This window comes from Pseudophryne corroboree, chromosome 3, assembly GCF_028390025.1.
Source record: "Pseudophryne corroboree isolate aPseCor3 chromosome 3, aPseCor3.hap2, whole genome shotgun sequence".
NCBI lineage: Eukaryota > Metazoa > Chordata > Amphibia > Anura > Myobatrachidae > Pseudophryne > Pseudophryne corroboree.
Genome location: NC_086446.1, coordinates 317,064,277 through 317,086,453, shown reverse-complemented (window position 1 = coordinate 317,086,453; position 22,177 = coordinate 317,064,277). Strand labels below are relative to the sequence as shown.

The following is a 22,177-nucleotide window of genomic DNA, read 5'->3' as shown; positions in this document are numbered from 1 at the left end:
ATGTGTATTACTCGGTGGATGTAGTAAATATACTAAAGGCAGTGGCATAGCCAGGTAGGCTGCAGGCAAAGCTCATATATGGGGACAGCTCAATAGAGGGCATACAGATGGGGTGTGGGGACACAATACAAAAACATAGACATGGGGGCACAACACAGAACATAGTTGTTGTTGTTTTTTTTGGCGGGGGGGCTTGATAGAACATAATACAGATGAAACAGGTAAGGTGGGGAGAGCACAACACGGAATATAAATATTTGGATAGCACAGTACACAGATCACAATGGCACAATATCGAACATACAGATTGGGGAGGGGCTAAAGATAACAGACAGGTGGGAGTCTGATGGGCCTTATAAGGGGCACGTGGGAAACACCTGGACCTGGAACACTCTTTTATCTGTTTGCTCCAGCTCATGTTAAAAGCTGTTTTTAAGTAGTCAATGAATTTGTTAACTTTGATCGTACTGAATAATTCTGAAATCCACTGAAATTAGATTAAGGATATAGTAAGCTTTCCATATTGTGCTTAGGACTGTGTGGAAAAAGTCAAATGATCTAAGTTCACCTTACATTATAGACTGGTTTCCAAATGTCAATCTACAGTACATCCGGAAAGTATTCACAGAGCTTCACTTTTTCCACATTTTGTTATGTTACAGCCTTATTCCAAAATGGAATACATTAATTTTTTCACTCCAAATTCTACACACAATACCCCATAATGACAACGTGAAAAAAAGTGTTAAGATTTTTGCAAATTTATTAAAAATAAAACTAAGAAATCACATGTACATAAGTATTCATAGCCTTTGCCATGAAGCTCAAAATTGAGCTCATGTGCATCCTGTTTCCACTGATCATCCTTGAGGTGTTCCTACAGCTTAATTGGAGTCCACCTGTGGTAAATTCAGGTGATTGGACATGATTTGGAAAGGCACACACCTGTCTATATATTAAGGTCCCACACTTGACAGTCCATGTCTGAGCACAAACCAAGCATGAAGTCAAAGGAATTGTCTGTAGACCTCCAAGACAGGATTGTCTCGAGGCACAAATCTGGAGAAGGGTACAGAAAAATATCTGCTGCTTTGAAGGTCCCAATGAGCACAGTGGCCTCCATCATGCGTAAATGGAACAAGTTCGGAACCACCAGGACTCTCCTAGAGCTGGCGGCCATCTAAACTAAGCGATCAGGGAGAAGGGCCCTAGTCGGGGAGGTGACCAAGAACCCGATGGGCACTCTGTCAGAGCTACAGCATTCCTCTGTGGAGAGAGGAGAACCTTCCAGAAAGACAACCATCTCTGCAGCAGTCCATCAATCAGGTCTGTATGGTAGAGTGGCCAGACGGAAGCCACTGCTCAGTAAAAAAGCACATGGCAGCCTGCTTGGAGTTTGCCAAAATGCACCTGAAGGACTCTCAGACCATGAGAAACAAAATTCTCTGGTCTGGTGAGACAAAGATTGAACTGAGCTGTAACATAACAAAATGTGGAAAAAGTGAAGTGCTGTGAATACTTTCCGGATGCACTGTATACTGCTACTAACCTGATTGGCCAGCAATGGAAATCTCTGTAGACCAAACTTCTTCGATTCATTTCATTACTTATTACACCAGTGAAAACAAAATGTAAATCACTGGGCACACTTATTTCAGTGTTGGTACATGCATAGAAGGTTTTTCTTTTTACCTCACTGGTTTAAAACTAATCTTCAGGTCAGGATATAATGAAGTCAGAGTTCGGCAGCCGTGCAGGTTGTCGGCCAGACTCGAACGTTTGTTAAAGAGACAATTATGTACAAGGCATGGTTTAGCCTTGTACATGATTGCCTGTGAGTTCAGCAGGTATCCTGCACGTTGGTCAAATTCGGACTTCATTACATCCCAAAACCAGTTTATTTATATTTAGTGATTTCTAAACTCAATTTACTGAATTGAACTTTCAGAGATTCTATGTTATATGCCTATCAGGTATTGTACAATTGTTCCATCAATTTGGAAAACTGATTGATTGCCTTTAAGTGGAATCAGTGATTAAGAAAATGACTTGTAAATGACTTAAAAACAGTGGGAATAATTCAAGTTTGTACGCAAATGTCCGTTTATCACGCAACTGAGTGATTATTGGTAGACTGTTAATGTGCTGTGAGGTTGTGTCTGCAATCCCGCTCGCACTGAGGATTTCATGGTAAAGTGATTGAGAGGAAGTGACCGTTTGTAGGTGTAAATGGAGAGCTTACTGGGAGTGGTTGGGAAAATGCAGAAGTGTCATGGCTGCTTTTAGGACGAGTATCTGCCGTCAGCTGGAAGCTCGTACGAACATTAAAAAAACAGGGCGTCTGTGCTGCTACTGTGGTGTCCACTCTGCGTAACCATAGACCAACCCGTAGCTCCGATGTTCATCCTTATTGCATATAGGTCGTGAATGTGTACACAATTATGAATAAGTTTGTGATGGCTCTGGTGGGCATCTCTTCATTTCAGGGCAGCAGCTTCACTTGCTAATATTAGCAGCTCTGTAGCCTAGACAACTGCAATTGTATTTCCATACAAATATTAATTAGACCCAGTGTTATTTATCACTATTTGTACAAATTATCCATTAGGGCAGAGGTTCTCAAACACAGTCCTCAAGGAACCCAAACGGTCCAGGTTTTAAGTATATCCATGCTTGGCCACAGGTGACATCCTTAGCACATCATTCAATCTGATTTAACCATCTGTGCTGAGCCATGGATATGCCTAAAACCTGGACCGTTAGGGTGCCTTGAAGACTGTATTTAAGAACCTCTGCTTTAGGGACTAGTACCTGAACTATCCTTATTACCAATATTCTATAATGTGCTATCATCACTTTTGTCTCTTTGTTTGATGATTAGTACAATTGGTCATGGTAAAATGTCACTTTTATAGAATACCCCCTGAAGTGTTCTGATTCTGGGCTCCCACAGCCTTTATACAGTACACGTTCAGGTTTAGTTAACACTACAGGTCATAAGAGATGAAAGCATATACTGTAAATGGCTTGATCAATTACTTAAGCAGCCCCTATATGCAAACCTTTGGGACACCACCATTCTGTTAACCCCTCTTATCCTAATGGAGAAGCATGGACAGCTACCTATCAAATATGAACTGTCCTAAACAGACCTGATTGTATATTAGCCAATTCAGCCAGGTGCAGTAGATACTGTACAACCCTACCTCTTGGAATAACTGCTAAAATCAGCTACAACAAATCAGTCTGACAGCACTCTCTCCCTATATGGACAGCCAGTTTGGACTGTAACAAGACATGGAAGTAAATTCCTCACACACTAAAGGGCCCTACACACTGGCCGACATGACTGCACGATATGAACAATCTCGTTCATTAATGAACAAGATACCGTTCATATCTTTCAGTGTGGAGGCTCCAGCAATGAACGATGCGCGGCCCCGCGCTCGTTCATCGCTGGTCCCCCGTCGGCTGTACATGCAGGCCAATATGGACGATCTTGTCCATATTTGCCTGCACTTCAATGCAGCCGTGTGATGGGGGGAGTGAAGAAACTTCACTCCCCCCGTCACTGCCACCCCCCCCCCCACCACCACCGCCGCCGGGTCGCCTGTCAGCCGTATCCGCCGTCGGGCAGCTCGGCGGCGGATCGGCCAGTGTGTAGGGCCTATAAGCATTTTGAGATTATAACCAGTCCTGACAAGTTCCTGATGTTTTGAGACATATTGTGAATGATACTGGTACAGTATAAATCTGCTTACATTCTTTCGTTCCTTTCCTCACCTGTTTACCTTAGTGTGGACCCAAATGATCAGAAGAAGACAGCGTGTTATGACATTGAAGTTGAAGTGGATGACCCCCTAAAGTCCCAAATGAGCAACTTTCTTGCATCCACCACCAACCAGCAGGAGATTGCCAACCTGGATGTCAAGGTTAAAATTCACTTTCAATGTCACTTGTCCACACCAAGCAATCCATTGGTGGTGGAATAAATTGTCCCTTAGTTGGTTATATCTACCCCGCGGTTACTCATCCTCTCTGTTTTACTTTGAACCATAATCTCCTACCTTTTCCCTTCTCAGATTCACGAGACAATCGAATCCATCAACCAGCTGAAGACACAGAGAGATTTCATGCTGAGCTTCAGCAATGATCCCCAGGAATTTATTCAGGACTGGTTGCAGTCCCAAAGCAGGGACCTCAAGGTAAAAATCTCTTTGCTTGCTGTGGCTCTTACTGTATGTATGACATTATTTGTCAGGCGCTTCCAATAAAGTCTTGAGGTGAAAAGCACCAGCGTCAATTGCATTTGCTTATAACATTTTGCACATGAGATATAACTAGTTTCAATTGGTAGTAAGCTGCAATGATCTGGTACATAGAAAAGGTGAAACGTGCAAGACACGTAGTATGTATGTATTAGGTATTATGTAATGAAGATATACTTGGTGCATAAGGCTAGCAAAAACTTTATCAGAAAGTGATTATTTCTCTGGCATCCATAAGGGATATTGGGAATAGATTAGTACGATGGGGTATAGATGGGTCCAAAGTAGTGATGTGCACCGGACATTTTTCGGGGTTTTGGTTTTGGATTCGGTTCCGCAGCCGTGTTTTGGATTCGGACGCGTTTTTGCAAAACCTCCCTGAAAATATTTTGTCGGATTCGGGTGTGTTTTGGATTCGGGTGTTTTTTTTTACAAAAAACCCTCAAAAACAGCTTAAATCATAGAATTTGGGGGTCATTTTGATCCCATAGTATTATTAACCTCAATAACCATAATTTCCACTCATTTCCATTCTATTCTGAACACCTCACACCTCACAATATTATTTTTAGTCCTAAAATTTGCACCGAGGTCGTTGGATGACTAAGCTAAGCGACCCAAGTGGCCGACACAAACACCTGGCCCATCTAGGAGTGGCACTGCAGTGTCAGGCAGGATGGCACTTCAAAAAAATAGTCCCCAAACAGCACATGATGCAAAGAAAAATGAAAGAAAAAAGAGGTGCAAGATGGAATTGTCCTTGGGCCCTCCCACCCACCCTTATGTTGTATAAACAGGACATGCACACTTTAACAAACCCATCATTTCAGAGACAGGGTCTGCCACACAACTGTGACTGAAATGACTGGTTGGTTTGGGACCGCACCAAAAAAGAAGCAATCAATCTCTCCTTGCACAAACTGGCTCTACAGAGGCAAGATGTCCACCTCCTCCTCATCGTCCGATTCCTCACCCCTTTCACTGTGTACATCCCCCTCCTCACAGATTATTAATTCGTCCCCACTGGAATCCACCATCTCAGGTCCCTGTGTACTTTCTGGAGGCAATTGCTGGTGAATGTCTCCACGGAGGAATTGATTATAATTCATTTTGATGAACATCATCTTCTCCACATTTTCTGGAAGTAACCTCGTACGCCGATTGCTGACAAGGTGAGCGGCTGCACTAAACACTCTTTCGGAGTACACACTGGAGGGGGGGCAACTTAGGTAAAATAAAGCCAGTTTCTGCAAGGGCCTCCAAATTGCCTCTTTTTCCTGCCAGTATACGTACGGACTGTCTGACGTGCCTACTTGGATGCGGTCACTCATATAATCCTCCACCATTCTTTCAATGGTGAGAGAATCATATGCAGTGACAGTAGACGACATGTCAGTAATCGTTGGCAGGTCCTTCAGTCCGGACCAGATGTCAGCACTCGCTCCAGACTGCCCTGCATCACCGCCAGCGGGTGGGCTCGGAATTCTTAGCCTTTTCCTCGCACCCCCAGTTGCGGGAGAATGTGAAGGAGCAGCTGTTGACGGGTCACGTTCCGCTTGACTTGACAATTTTCTCACCAGCAGGTCTTTGAACCTCTGCAGACTTGTGTCTGCCGGAAAGAGAGATCCAACGTAGGTTTTAAATCTAGGATCGAGCACGGTGGCCAAAATGTAGTGCTCTGATTTCAACAGATTGACCACCCGTGAATCCTGGTTAAGCGAATTAAGGGCTCCATCCACAAGTCCCACATGCCTAGCGGAATCGCTCTGTTTCAGCTCCTCCTTCAATGTCTCCAGCTTCTTCTGCAAAAGCCTGATGAGGGGAATGACCTGACTCAGGCTGGCAGTGTCTGAACTGACTTCACGTGTGGCAAGTTCAAAGGGTTGCAGAACCTTGCACAACGTTGAAATCATTCTCCACTGCGCTTGAGTCAGGTGCATTCCCCCTCCTTTGCCTATATCGTAGGCAGATGTATAGGCTTGAATGGCCTTTTGCTGCTCCTCCATCCTCTGAAGCAAATAGAGGGTTGAATTCCACCTCGTTACCACCTCTTGCTTCAGATGATGACAGGGCAGGTTCAGGACTGTTTGCTGGTGCTCCAGTCTTCGGCACGCGGTGGCTGAATGCCGAAAGTGGCCCGCAATTCTTCGGGCCACCGACAGCATCTCTTGCACGCCCCTGTCGTTTTTTAAATAATTCTGCACCACCAAATTCAATGTATGTGCAAAACATGGGACGTGCTGGAATTTGCCCAGATGTAATGCACGCACAATATTGCTGGCGTTGTCCGATGTCACAAATCCCCAGGAGAGTCCATTTGGGGTAAGCCATTCTGCGATGATGTTCCTCAGTTTCCGTAAGAGGTTGTCAGCTGTGTGCCTCTTCTGGAAAGCGGTGATACAAAGCGTAGCCTGCCTAGGAACGAGTTGGCGTTTGCGAGATGCTGCTACTGGTGTCGCCGCTGCTGTTCTTGCTGCGGGAGGCAATACATCTACCCAGTGGGCTGTCACAGTCATATAGTCCTGAGTCTGCCCTGCTCCACTTGTCCACATGTCCGTGGTTAAGTGGACATTGGGTACAACTGCATTTTTTAGGACACTGGTGACTCTTTTTCTGAGGTCTGTGTACATTTTCGGTATCGCCTGCCTAGAGAAATGGAACCTAGATGGTATTTGGTACCGGGGACACAGTACCTCAATCAAGTCTGTAGTTGCCTGTGAATTAAGGGTGGATAACGGAAACACGTTTCTCACCGCCCAGGCTGCCAAGGCCTGAGTTATACGCTTTGCAGCAGGATGACTGCTGTGATATTTCATCTTCCTCGCAAAGGACTGTTGGACAGTCAATTGCTTACTGGAAGTAGTACAAGTGGTCTTCCGACTTCCCCTCTGGGATGACGATCGACTCCCAGCAGCAACAACAGCAGCGCCAGCAGCAGTAGGCGTTACACTCAAGGATGCATCGGAGGAATCCCAGTCAGGAGAGGACTCGTCTGACTTGCCAGTGACATGGCCTGCAGGACTATTGGCTTTCCTGGGTAAGGAGGAAATTGACACTGAGGGAGTTGGTGGTGTGGTTTGCAGGACCTTGGTTACAAGAGGAAGGGATTTAGTGGTCAGTGGACTGCTTCCGCTGTCATCCAAAGTTTTTGAACTTGTCACTGACTTATGATGAATGCGCTGCAGGTGACATATAAGGGAGGATGTTCCGAGGTGGTTAACGTCCTTACCCCTACTTATTACAGCTTGACAAAGGCAACACACGGCTTGAAACCTGTTGTCCGCATTTGTGTTAAAATAATTCCACACCGAAGAGGTGATTTTTTTTGTAATTTGACCAGGCATGTCAATGGCCATATTCGTCCCATGGACAACAGGTGTCTCCCCGGGTGCCTGACTTAAACAAACCACCTCACCATCAGAATCCTCCTTGTCAATTTCCTCCTCAGCGCCAGCAACACCCATATCCTCATCCTGGTGTACTTCAACAGTGACATCTTCAATTTGACTATCGGGAACTGGACTGCTGGTGCTCCTTCCAGCACTTGCAGGGGGCGTGCAAATGGTGGAAGGCGCCACCTCTTCCCGTCCAGTGTTGGGAAGGTCAGCCGACACAATTGGACTCTCCTTGGGGATTTGTGATTTAGAAGAATGCACAGTTCTTTGCTGTGCTTTTGCCAGCTTAAGTCTTTTCATTTTTCTAGCGAGAGGATGAGTGCTTCCATCCTCATGTGAAGCTGAACCACTAGCCATGAACATAGGCCAGGGCCTCAGCCGTTCCTTGCCACTCCGTGTCGTAAATGGCATATTGGCAAGTTTACGCTTCTCCTCAGACGCTTTTAACTTTGATTTTTGGGTCATTTTACTGAACTTTTGTTTTTTGGATTTTACATGCTCTCTACTATGACATTGGGCATCGGCCTTGGCAGACGACGTTGATGGCATTTCATCGTCTCGGCCATGACTAGTGGCAGCAGCTTCAGCACGAGGTGGAAGTGGATCTTGATCTTTCCCTATTTTACCCTCCACATTTTTGTTCTCCATTTTTTAATTTGTGGAATTATATGCCAGTATCAATAGCAATGGCCTACTACTATATATACTGCGCACAACTGAAATGCACCACAGGTATGGATGGATAGTATACTTGACGATACAGAGGTAGGTAGAGCAGTGGCCTACTGTACCGTACTGCTATATATTATATACTGGTGGTCAGCAAACTGTGCAAAACTGAAATGCACCACAAGTATGGATGGATAGTATACTTGACGACACAGAGGTAGGTAGAGCAGTGGCCTACTGTACCGTACTGCTATATTTCTCTAACGTCCTAAGTGGATGCTGGAAAATCCATAAGGACCATGGGGAATAGCGGCTCCGCAGGAGACTGGGCACAACTAAAGAAAGCTTTAGGACTACCTGGTGTGCACTGGCTCCTCCCTCTATGACCCTCCTCCAGACCTCAGTTAGAATTTTGTGCCCGGCCGAGCTGGATGCACACTAGGGGCTCTCCTGAGCTCTTAGAAAGAAAGTAATATTTAGGTTTTTTATTTTCAGTGAGATCTGCTGGCAACAGACTCACTGCTACGAGGGACCTAGGGGAGAGAAGCGAACCTACCTGCTTGCAGCTAGCTTGGGCTTCTAGGCTACTGGACACCATTAGCTCCAGAGGGATCGAACACAGGCCCAGCCTCGGTCGTCCGGTCCCGGAGCCGCGCCGCCGTCCCCCTAGCAGAGCCAGAAGCAAGAAGACGTTCCTGGAAATCGGCGGCAGAAGACTTCGGTCTTCATTAAGGTAGCGCACAGCACTGCAGCTGTGCGCCATTGCTCCCCAGGCACACCACATACTCCGGTCACTGATAGGTGCAGGGTGCTGGGGGGGGGGGGGGGGGGGCGCCCTGGGCTGCAATATAAGTACCTTACTTGGCAAATTAACACATAATATAGCCTTTAAGACTATATATGCGTAAAATCCCCTGCCATAACTGTATAAAAAAAGCGGGAGAAGCCCGCCGGAAAAGGGGCGGGGCTATCTCCCTCAGCACACTGGCGCCATTTTCCCTCACAGCTCCGCTGGAAGGATCGCTCCCCAGGCTCTCCCCTGCAGTTCCAGACTACATAGGGTAAAAAAGAGAGGGGGGGCACTAAATTTAGGCGCAATCTGTGATATATAAAGCAGCTATAAGGGGTAAAATCACTGTGTAGTGTGTATCCCTGTTTTATATAGCGCTCTGGTGTGTGCTGGCATACTCTCTCTCTGTCTCCCCAAAGGGCTTTGTGGGGTCCTGTCCTCAGTCAGAGCATTCCCTGTGTGTGTGCGGTGTGTCGGTACGGCTGTGTCGACATGTTTGATGAGGAGGCTTATGTGGAGGCGGAGCAGGTGCCGATAAATGTGATGTCACCCCCTGCGGGGTCGACACCTGAGTGGATGGATATGTGGAAGGAATTACGCGACAGTGTCAACTCCTTACATAAAAGGTTTGACGACATATCAGATGTGGGACAGCCGGCTTCTCAGCCCGTGCCTGCCCAGACGTCTCAAAAGCCATCAGGGGCTCTAAAACGCCCGCTACCTCAGATGGCAGACACAGATGTCGACACAGATACTGACTCCAGTGTCGACGATGATGAGACTAGTGTACATTCCAATAGAGCCACACGTTACATGATTACGGCAATGAAAAATGTGTTGCACATTTCTGATATTACCCCAGGTACCACAAAAAAGGGTATTATGTTTGGGGAGAAAAAACTACCAGTGGTTTTTCCCCCTTCTGATGAATTAAATGAAGTGTGTAAAGAAGCGTGGGCTTCCCCCGATAAGAAACTAGTAATTTCTAAAAAGTTACTAATGGCGTACCCTTTCCCGCCAGAGGATAGGTCACGTTGGGAGACATCCCCTAGGGTAGATAAAGCACTCACACGCCTGTCAAAGAAGGTGGCACTACCGTCTCCGGACACGGCCGCCCTAAAGGAGCCTGCTGATAGGAAGCAGGAGGCTATCCTGAAGTCTGTTTATACACACTCAGGTATTATACTGAGACCAGCTATTACGTCAGCATGGATGTGCCACTGCTGCGTGGTCAGATTCCCTGTCAGAAAATATTGATACCTTAGACAGGGACACTATATTGCTAACCATAGAGCATATTAAAGACGCAGTCTTATACATGAGAGATGCACAGAGGGATATTTGCCGGCTGGCATCTAAAATAAGTGCAATGTCCATTTCTGCCAGGAGGGGTCTATGGACTCGGCAGTGGACAGGGGATGCAGATTCTAAAAGGCACATGGAAGTTTTGCCTTACAAGGGTGAGGAGTTGTTTGGGGATGGTCTCTCGGACCTCGTTTCCACAGCGACAACAGGGAAGTCAGCATTTTTACCCCATGTTCCCTCACAGCCAAAGAAAGCACCGTATTATCAGGTACAGTCCTTTCGGCCCCAGAAAGGCAAGCAGGTTAAAGGCGCGTCCTTTCTGCCCAGAGGCAGAGGTAGAGGAAAAAAGCTGCAGCATACAGCAAGTTCCCAGGAACAAAAGCCCTCCCCCGCTTCCTCTAAGTCCACCGCATGACGCTGGGGCTCCACAGGCGGAGCCAGGTACGGTGGGGGCCCGTCTCAAGAACTTCAGCGACCAGTGGGCTCGCTCACGGGTGGATCCCTGGATTCTACAAGTAGTATCTCAGGGGTACAAGCTGGAATTCGAGACGTCTCCCCCTCGCCGTTTCCTCAAATCTGCCTTGCCAACAGCTCCCCCGGACAGGGAGGCAGTGCTGGAGGCAATTCACAAGCTGTATTCGCAGCAGGTGATAGTCAAGGTACCCCTCCTTCAACAAGGAAGGGGTTACTATTCCACAATGTTTGTGGTACCGAAACCGGACGGTTCGGTGAGACCCATTTGAAATTTGAAATCCTTGAACACCTATATAAAAAGGTTCAAGTTCAAGATGGAATCGCTCAGGGCGGTTATTTCAAGCCTGGAGGAAGGGGATTACATGGTATCACTGGACATCAAGGATGCTTACCTACATGTCCCCATTTACCTTCCTCACCAGGAGTACCTCAGATTTGTGGTACAGGACTGTCATTACCAATTCCAGACGTTGCCGTTTGGTCTGTCCACGGCACCGAGGGTATTTACCAAGGTAATGGCCGAAATGATGATACTCCTTCGAAAAAAGGGAGTTTTAATTATCCCATACTTGGACGATCTCCTTATAAAGGCGAGGTCCAGGGGAGCAGTTGTTGGTCGGGGTAGCACTATCTCGGGAGGTGCTACAACAGCACGGTTGGATTCTGAATATTCCAAAGTCACAGCTGGTTCCTACGACACGTCTACTGTTTCTGGGGATGGTTCTGGACACAGACCAGAAAAGGGTGTTTCTCCCGGAGGAGAAAGCCAAGGAGTTGTCGTCTCTAGTCAGAGATCTCCTGAAACCAAAACAGGTCTCGGTGCATCACTGCATGCGAGTCCTGGGAAAAATGGTAGCTTCCTACGAAGCAATTCCATTCGGCAGGTTCCATGCAAGAATCTTTCAGTGGGATCTGTTGGACAAGTGGTCCGGATCCCATCTTCAGATGCATCGGCTGATAACCCTGTCTCCAAGGACCAGGGTGTCTCTGCTGTGGTGGCTGCAGAGTGCTCATCTTCTAGAGGGCCGCAGATTCGGCATACAGGCATGGATCCTGGTGACCACGGATGCCAGCCTTCGAGGCTGGGGGGCAGTCTCACAGGGAAGAAACTTCCAAGGGCTATGGTCAAGCCAGGAGATTTCCCTACACATAAATATTCTGGAACTAAGGGCCATCTACAATGCCCTAAGTCAGGCAAGACCCCTGCTTCAAAACCAGCCGGTACTGATCCAGTCAGACAACATCACGGCGGTCGCCCATGTAAACCGACAGGGCGGCACGAGAAGCAGGACGGCGATGGCAGAAGCCACAAGGATTCTCCGACGGGCGGAAAATTACGTGTTAGCACTGTCAGCAGTGTTCATTCCGGGAGTGGACAACTGGGAAGCAGACTTCCTCAGCAAGCACGACCTCCACCCGAGAGAGAGTGGGGACTTCATCCAGAAGTCTTTCAGCTGATTGTAAATCGCTGGGAACGGCCACAGGTGGACATGATGGCGTCCCGCCTCAACAAAAAGCTAGAAAGATATTGCGCCAGGTCGAGAGACCCTCAGGCAATAGCTGTGGACGCTCTAGTGACACCGTGGGTGTACCAGTCGGTTTATGTGTTCCCTCCTCTTCCTCTCATACCCAAGGTACTGAGGATAATAAGACGAAGAGGAGTAAGAACTATACTCATTGTTCCGGATTGGCCAAGAAGAGCTTGCTACCCAGAACTTCAAGAGGTGATCTCAGAGGACCCATGGCCTCTGCCGCTCAGACAGGACCTGCTGCAGCAGGGGCCCTGTTTGTTCCAAGACTTACCGCGGCTGCGTTTGACGGCATGGCGGTTGAACGCCGGATCCTGAAGGAAAAGGGCATTCCGGAGGAAGTCATCCCTACGCTGATTAAAGCTAGGAAAGAAGTGACCGCAAACCATTATCACCGCATATGGCAAAAATATGTTGCGTGGTGTGAGGCCAGGAAGGCCCCAACGGAGGAATTTCAGCTGGGCCGTTTTCTGCACTTCCTACAGTCAGGGGTGACTATGGGCCTAAAATTGGGTTCCATTAAGGTCCAGATTTCGGCTCTATCGATTTTCTTCCAGAAAGAACTGGCTTCACTACCTGAAGTTCAGACATTTGTTAAGGGAGTGCTGCATATTCAGCCCCCTTTTGTGCCCCCAGTGGCACCTTGGGATCTCAACGTGGTGTTGAATTTCCTAAAGTCACATTGGTTTGAACCACTTAAAACCGTGGATTTAAAATATCTCACGTGGAAAGTGGTCATGCTGTTGGCCTTGGCTTCGGCCAGGCGTGTGTCAGAATTGGCGGCTTTATCATGTAAAAGCCCTTATCTGATTTTCCATATGGATAGGGCGGAATTGAGGACTCGTCCCCCATTTCTCCCAAAGGTGGTTTCAGCTTTTCATTTGAACCAGCCTATTGTGGTGCCTGCGGCTACTCGTGACTTGGAGGATTCCAAGTTGCTGGACGTAGTCCGGGCCCTAAAAATCTATGTTTCCAGGACAGTTGGAGTCAGAAAGACTGACTCGCTATTTATCCTGCATGCACCCAACAAGTTGGGTGCGCCTGCTTCAAAGCAGACTATTGCTCGCTGGATCTGTAGCACGATTCAACTTGCACATTCTGCGGCTGGACTGCCGCATCCTAAATCTGTAAAAGCCCATTCCACGAGGAAGGTGGGCTCTTCTTGGGCGGCTGCCCGAGGGGTCTCGGCTTTACGACTTTGCCGAGCAGCTACTTGGTCGGGGTCAAACACATTTGCTAAATTCTACAAGTTTGATACCCTGGCTGAGGAGGACCTAGAGTTCGCTCATTCGGTGCTGCAGAGTCATCCGCACTCTCCCGCCCGTTTGGGAGCTTTGGTATAATCCCCATGGTCCTTACGGAGTTCCCAGCATCCACTTAGGACGTTAGAGAAAATAAGATTTTACTCACCGGTAAATCTATTTCTCGTAGTCCGTAGTGGATGCTGGGCGCCCGTCCCAAGTGCGGATTGTCTGCAATACTTGTATATAGTTATTGGTTAACTAAAGGGTTATTGTTGAGCCATCTGTTGAGAGGCTCAGTTATATTTCATACTGTTAACTGGGTATAGTATCACGAGTTATACGGTGTGATTGGTGTGGCTGGTATGAGTCTTACCCGGGATTCCAAATCCTTTCCTTATTGTGTCAGCTCTTCCGGGCACAGTATCCTAACTGAGGTCTGGAGGAGGGTCATAGAGGGAGGAGCCAGTGCACACCAGGTAGTCCTAAAGCTTTCTTTAGTTGTGCCCAGTCTCCTGCAGAGCCGCTATTACCCATGGTCCTTACGGAGTTCCCAGCATCCACTACGGACTACGAGAAATAGATTTACCGGTGAGTAAAATCTTATTATATACTGGTGGTCAGCAAACTGTGCAAAACTGAAATGCACCACAGGTATGGATGGATAGTATACTTGACGACACAGAGGTAGGTAGAGCAGTGGCCTACTGTACCGTACTGCTATATATTATATACTGGTGGTCAGCAAACTGTGCAAAACTGAAATGCACCACAGGTATGGATGGATAGTATACTTGACGACACAGAGGTAGGTAGAGCAGTGGCCTTCTGTACCGTACTCCTATATATTATATACTGGTGGTCAGCAAAATTATGCACTGTACTCCTACTATATACTACAATGCAGCACAGATATGGAGCGTTTTTCAGGCAGAGAACGTATAATACTGGTGGTCACTAGTCAGCAAAACTCTGCACTGTACTCCTCCTATATAATACTGCTGGTCCCCAGTCCCCACAATAAAGCAGTGTGAGCACAGATATATGCAGCACACTGAGCACAGATATGGAGCGTTTTTCAGGCAGAGAACGTATAATACTGGTGGTCACCGGTCAGCAAAACTCGCCACTGTACTCCTCCTATATAATACTGCTGGTCCCCAGTCCCCACAATAAAGCAGTGTGAGCACAGATATATGCAGCACACTGAGCACAGATATGGAGCGTTTTTCAAGCAGAGAACGTATAATACTGGTGGTCACTGGTCAGCAAAACTCTGCACTGTACTCCTCCTATATAATATTGCTGTTCCCCAGTCCCCACAATAAAGCAGTGTGAGCACAGAGATATGCAGCACACTGAGCACAGATATGGAGCGTTTTTCAGGCAGAGAACGTATAATACTGGTGGTCACTGGTCAGCGAAACTCTGCACTGTACTCCTCCTATAATACTGCTGGTCCCCAGAATAAAGATATTTGCAGCCCCCTGAAACAAAGTGAGAGGACGCCAGCCACATCCTCTCACTATCATTTCCAATGCACGAGTGAAAAATGGCGGCGACGCGCGGCTCCTTATATAGAATCCGAATCTCGCGAGAATCCAACAGCGGGATGATGACGTTCGGGCGCGCTCGGGTTAACCGAGCCATACGGGAGAATCCGAGTCTGCCTCGGACCCGTGTAAAATGGGTGAAGTTCGGGGGGGTTCGGATTGCGAGGAACCGAACCCGCTCATCACTAGTCCAAAGGAGCCAGTGCACTTTAAATTTCTTCAACTGGGTGTGCTGGCTCCTCCCCTCTATGCCCCCTCCCACAGGCAGTTTAGAAAAAAGTGCCCTCAGGAGAGGATGCACACTCTTGAGTGTGCACTCCAGAGTTTTTCTTCAATTTCTTTTAAACTTTTGCTTATTTCGGTATGCTGTTTGGGCAACAGCATATCTGCGCCGTGGGAGTCAGTGGGGGAAGGGGAGTGATCACTGGCCTCATGAGGTGCAGTACCGCTTCTCCGCTGCAGGACCACCGTCCTGAGGGGCTGATTGTTCAGCAGTGCACTGCGCCTTAGCTGTCGCAGCCGAATCATGCCGCACACTCCTAACAGAGCCTGAAGGTGATCGTCGGTGGTGAGTACAAACCGGGGTCCCCGCTAGGGGGGTCCCCCGGTTCACTGTGCGGCAGAGGCACGGGTTAGGCGTACGGATCCCTCCTGGGGGGGACCCGTGGGTGCCCCTGCGTGAGACTGCCGGAGGTTTTGTACCAAGCATTTATGTGAGGTTACAAAGGGTGTTGGAGACATAGGGCCTAATTCAGATCTGTTTGCGCGCTAGCGTTTTTCGCTGTGCAGCGATCAGGTAACTACTGCACATGCGTATGCACCGCAATGCGCAGGCGCGCCGTACGGTTACAAAGCGGATCGTTGTTGTGCACTTGTTCTAGCGAAGAAACCAGTCGCACAGCCGTTCGCAAGGAGATTGACAGGAAGAGGGCATTTGTGGGTGTCAACTGACCGTTTTCTGGGAGTGGTTGGAAAAACGCAGACGTGTCAAAGCGTTTGCGAGTTTCTGACGTCAATTCCGGGCTCGAATAGGCTGAAGTGATCGCAGCGGCTGAGTAAGGTCAGAGCTACTCAGAAACTGCCCAAGCTGTTTTTGTACAGGGCGACTGCACATGCGATCGCACACTTGCAAAGCTAAAGTACACTCCCCTACAGGCGGCGTCTATCTGTTCACAGCGCTGCAAAAAATAGCTAGCGAGCGAACAGATCTGAATTAGACCCCTAGCCAGTATAAAACTTTATTAGTAGCTCCGGCGCCATTGCGGGGGGCAGAGCTACATCAGAGCAGGCTCAGCGGCATTTTGGCGCCTTCCTCTGCATAAGCAGCAGCCTCATACAGCTCCTCCAAACATTCACACGCTGGATCACTGGTACCGGGTGTAGAGGGGGAGAGCTGCTATTAGTGCACAGTTTACATTCCTCTGGGGAATACTCTGTACAGACAGTATCACTATTATATAATATACATAAAACGCTGACAGTCTCACTGGGGCTTTACAGCATTGGGTGCGCTGGTGTCCTCTCTTCTGTGTCTCCTCTCACATGCAACAGGGCAGGCTTGTATTGTATTCAGTCTGTGTTGTATGTGCATTGTATCTGTATTTCATAATGGTGAAACAGAAGTTGTGCAGTGTATGTAATGTCAGATTCTCCCCTATTTCATCGGGCTCCATATCCTGTGAGCAGTGCAGTCGGTCATCACAAGATGCTGATAACAATGGCCCTCATTCCGAGTTGTTCGCTCGCTAGCTGCTTTTAGCAGCATTGCACACGCTAAGCCGCCGCCTACTGGGAGTGAATCTTAGCTTTGCAGAATTGCGAACGAAAGATTCGCATAATTGCAAATAGAAATTTCTTTGCAGTTTCTGAGTAGCTCGGGACTTACTCAGCCACTGCTATCAGTTCAGTTCGTTCCTGGTTTGACGTCACAAACACACCCAGCGTTCGCCCAGACACTCCCCCGTTTCTCCAGACACTCCTGCGTTTTTCCCAGAAACGGCAGCGTTTTTCCGCACACACCCATAAAACGGCCAGTTTCCGCCCAGAAACACCCACTTCCTGTCAATCACACTCCGATCACCAGAACGATGAAAAATCCTTGTTATGCCGTGAGTAAAATACCTAACTTTTGTGTAAATTAACTAAGCGCATGCACTCTGCAAACCTTGCGCATGCGCAGTAAGCGACTAATCACAATATAGCGAAACTCGGCAACGAGCGAACAACTCGGAATGAGGACCAATGTGGGGGAGAGTCCAGAGCCTTCCTGGCTGGGGGCTATCAAAACTATAATGTCTGATATTTCATCTCAGCTCACTGCCAATGCCAATAAAACACAAGAACTGCAACAAGCAGTGACTAGCCTAACTGCCAAGGCTGACGTTTCCCATCCCCCACTGTCTACTACAAGTGCACAAAAACGTGCTTTAGGTTCAGGTTGATGGGGATGATGGGGATCCCATTAGTGGGGATTTCACCCCTACACAGGGTACTGAACTCCTCATATTGGAGGACGCTACTAATCGGCAGTCATTTTTCCTCCGACAAGACAAACTGACAGTCACTTTTCTTCATTCCAAGGAATTGGATGATTTATTTAAATTAGCCTGGAAAAAATATAGATAAAAAATATCAGGTGTCCAAAAGGTATTTGAATACCTTCCCCTTTGCCCCTGAAGGCAGGAAATTCTGGGAAGAATCTCCAGTAGTAGACATCTCAGTGTCTTGCCATTCTAAAAAGGCAGTGCTCCCTGCTCCGAGCTCTTTTACAGTAAAGAACCCGGGGCATAGGATTGCATAGACTTGCATAGGATTGCATAGAATTGCATAGAACCCGGGGCATAGGCTTCAGACCCGGGGCATAGGATTGCATAGAACCCGGGGCATAGACTTCAGACCACTCTGAAGTCTATCTACACTGCTGCAGGTGTAGCTCAAAGACCGGTCATTGCTGGATGCTGGATGGCACATGCCATTCATACGTGGCTACTCAAATTCAAGAGAGAATTTGAGAGAATTTCGGGTGATATGACCTTGGTTACTACTGTAACTTTCCTTAAACACATTCAGGACGCGGCAAGAGTCCTCTGTGACTCCCTTAAAGAGGTTGGCAATATTAATGCTAGGACCACTACTATGGCTGTGTCTGCACGCAGAGCCATATGGTTGCGTCAGTGGAGTGCAGACACTGACTCCAAACGTAATGTGGAATCTCTTTCCTTTACAGGTTAATGGCTCTTCGGAGGTAAATTGGACGCATGGATCTCCAAAGCTACTGCTAGGAAATCCACGTTTCTCCCCTCAGGGGCTCCGCCTGCTAGGCGTACCTACTTAGGACCGTCTGCTCAGTCCTTTCGGTCCTCTAAATTTCGATCTAGGGCCAGGGGTGCCTCCAACGCAGCTAGAGGAACCAGAGGTTAGCCTAAGAAACCAGCCGTTGCCGGCTCTCAGGAACAGAGCACCAGTTCAGCTTCCACAAAGACTTTGGCATGACTGTGCCTACCCACCCGAGGGTGGCCATCGACAAGTTGGTCCAGTCCCAGGTCATTGTTCCAGTACCCCTGCTACAGCAAGGACAAGGTTACTACTCCAGTCTGTTTGTAGTGCCACAACTAGACGGGTCTGTGAGACCCATTTTGAATCTGAAGTCCTTGAATCCTTACCTGAAGGTTTTCAAATTCGAGATGGAATCTTTGAGAGTGGTGATCGCAGGCCTGGAACAACAGGAATTCCTGGTGTCCCTGGATATCAAGGACGCCTACCTCCATATTCCAATTGGCCTCCTCATCAAGCATATCTGCATTTTGCCCTCCTGAACGATCACTGCCAGTTTCAGGCGTTGCCCTTCGTCCTGTCTACAGCTCCGAGGGTGTTCACAAAGGTGATGGCGGAAATCATGTTTCAGCTCAGAGTCCAGGGGGTCAACATTGTCCCTTACCTGGACGATCTCCTGATAAAAGCGAGTTCCAGGGAGCTTCTACTGCTCCATATAGATCGCACTATACAACTTCTGTCTCACCACTGGTGGAGTCTCAATCTACAGAAGTAGGATACAGGATACTTTAGCTCAGAGAGTGTTCCTACCAGAGGACAAGGTGAGAACACTTCAAGAGATGGTTCGCAGGGTTTTCCTACCTGCTCGAGTTTCCATTCATCTTTGTATAAAATTGTTGGGAAAAATGGTGGCCTCGTACGAGGCGATACAGTTCGGAAAGGTTCCATGCCAGACCCTTCCAATTGGACATCCTGAACAAGTGGTCCGGTTCACATCTTCAGATGCACCGAGTGATTCAGCTGTCACCCCAGGCCAGGATTTCACTCCTGTGGTGGCTACAGTCTTCCAACCTGCTGGAAGGTCGGCGATTCAGGATTGGATCCTCCTCACGATGGATGCAAGCCTGAGGGAGTGGGGAGCTGTCACCCAGGAGGCGCAGTTCCAGGGCAGGTGGTCTGCCCAAGAGGCCCTACTTCCGATCAGCATACTGGAACTTCGGGCTGTATACAATGCTCTGCTTCAGGCCTCCCCTCTACTCAGGGATCGGGCGATCCAGGTTCAGTCGGACAATGCCACGGCAGTGGCGTACATCAATCGACAAGACGGGCAAAAAGCAAGGCCTGCATGTGAGAAGTGTCAAAAATACATCTCTGGGCAGAAAGAAATGCAAGAGCACTGTCTGCAATTTTCATTCCGGGAGTGGACAACTGGGAAGCAGACTTCCTGAGTCGCCACGATCTCCACCCGGGAGAGTGGGGATTACACCCTCAGGTGTTTCAACATATCGTCGACAGGTGGGGATACCCGCAGATTGACATAATTGTGTCTCTCCTCAACAGGAAGCTTCGCTGCTACTGCTCGCGAACCAGAGAGTGCAGTGGATGCGCTGACATCGCCTTGGCCTTACCAGCTGGTCTACCTATTTCCTCCGATGCCGTTGATCCCAAGGGTGCTCAAGTGGATCAGACATCACGGAGTACAAGCAATCTTGATTGCACCGGATTGGCCCCGGAGAGCGTGGTACATGGCTCTTCTGGACACGTCCATAGGCGCCCCTTGGTCTCTGCCGCTAAGAAAGGATCTTCTTCAGCAAGGACCGTTCGTCTACCCGGACTTATGGCGGCTTCGTTTGATGACATGGAAGTTGAGTGGAACATCCTAGCTCACAAAGGGCTTTCCAAAAAAGTAATTGCCACTATGGTGCAAGACAGAAAACCTGTGACGTCAAAACACCTATCATCATATTTGGAGGACATATGTTTCTTGGTGCCACATATCCATCTGCAGAATTCCACTTGGGACGATTCCTTCATTACCTACAGACTGGAGTGGATAAAGGCTTACGTCTTGGATCCGTTAAGGTCCAGATTTCAGCCCTTTCCGTCTTCTTCCAGAAGAAGTTGGCTAACCTGCCTGAAGTTAAGACCTCCTTGCAAGGGGTGCTTCACATACAACCTCCGTTTGTGCCGCCTACGGCACCTTGGGATTTGGATGTGGTGTTACGCTTTCTACAGTCTTCCTGGTTTAAACCTCTGATGACGGTAGAAGACAAGTACCTCACGTGGAAGATGGTGATGTTATTGGTCCTGGCTTCTGCAAGACGTGTCTCAGAATTGGGGGCCTTATCGTGTAAAGTCCCTACTTTGTCCTTTACAAGGACAGAGCAGAGCTCCGGACTAGACAGCAGTTCCTGCCGAAGGTTGTCTCCACGTTCCACCTAAATCAACCTGTTGTGGTTCCGTCCTGTTCTGACGCTTCGGTTCCTCCGGAGTCATTGGATGTTGTGCGTGCTTTGAAGATCTATGTCAGGCACACAGCTCGGGTCAGAAAGATGGATTCTTTGTTCGTGCTCTATGATGCGCAGAAAAAGGGTTGTCCTGCTTCAAAACAGTCTCTTGCTCGTTGGATTAGGCTTACTATCCAACAGGCTTATGTGTCGGCAGCCTTACCTGGTCCTAAGTCTCTGAAGGCCCACTCTACAAGGTCGGTGGGCTCTTCCTGGGCGGTTGCCCATGAAGTCTCGGCCTTGCAACTATGCTGAGCAGCTACCTGGTCGGGGAAGGACACCTTTGTGAAATTCTACAAATTTGATACCCTGGCCAAAAGGATTCTCAGTTTGGGCAGGTGGTGCTGCAGCAGTCTCCGCTCGTTCCCGCACATTCTGGAAGCTTTGGGACGTCCCCATCAAACTAACCTGTCCTCAATATCCCTTATGGCTGCTAGAGAAAATAGGATTTTAATTACCTACCGGTAAATCCTTTACTCGAGGTCTGTAGAGGATGCTGGGGTCCACATTAGTACCATGGGTATAGACGTGTCCACTAGGAGCCACTGGCACTTTAAGAGTTTAACAGTGTGGGCTGGCTCCTCACTCTATGCCGCTCCTACCAGACTCAGTCTAGACACGACACAGTCTAGAAACTGTGCCCCCGAGGAGACGGACAACTTCGAGAGAAGGATTTTACACAGATAGTGGCGAGATTCACACCAGCTCACACAAACAAGGCAAACCAAGCTAACTAGCTTGAAAACTCAGCAACAGCTGAATAACAGTACTGAACCAAGTAATAATGCAGTACTTAACTAAGAACAAAGCAGTACTGAACCAAGTAACCACTGCAGGATAACGAAGCGCTGGGCGGGCGCCCAGCATCCTCTACGGACTACGAGAAAAGGATTTACCGGTAGGTAATTAAAATCCTTTTTTAGCTAACATCCTAGAGGATGCTAGGGTCCATATTAGTACCATGGGGATGTACCAAAGCTCCTAGAACGGGAGGGAGAGCGCGGAGACTCCTGCAGAACTGATTGACCAAACTTTAGGTCCTCAGAGGAAAAAGTATCGAACTTGTAGAACTTTGCAAACGTGTTCGACCCAGACCAAGTTGCTGCTCGGCAAAGTTGAGACACCCCGGGTAGCCACCCAGGAAGACCCCACCTTACGAGTAGAGTGGGCCTT

General features: G+C 48.2%; 1 protein-coding gene across 2 annotated transcripts in view; it reads left to right on the top strand.

Annotated features, from left to right (window-relative positions):
* SMARCD2 (SWI/SNF related, matrix associated, actin dependent regulator of chromatin, subfamily d, member 2) overlaps positions 1 to 22,177 on the top strand; it is a 124,279-nt gene that overhangs the window by 64,705 nt on the left and 37,397 nt on the right. For both annotated transcript variants that reach the window (XM_063959468.1, XM_063959469.1), the window contains exons 10-11: positions 3,797 to 3,932; positions 4,083 to 4,205. In XM_063959468.1, coding sequence (XP_063815538.1) covers positions 3,797 to 3,932; positions 4,083 to 4,205 — 259 coding nt within the window. The remainder of the gene's footprint in view (positions 1 to 3,796; positions 3,933 to 4,082; positions 4,206 to 22,177) is intronic.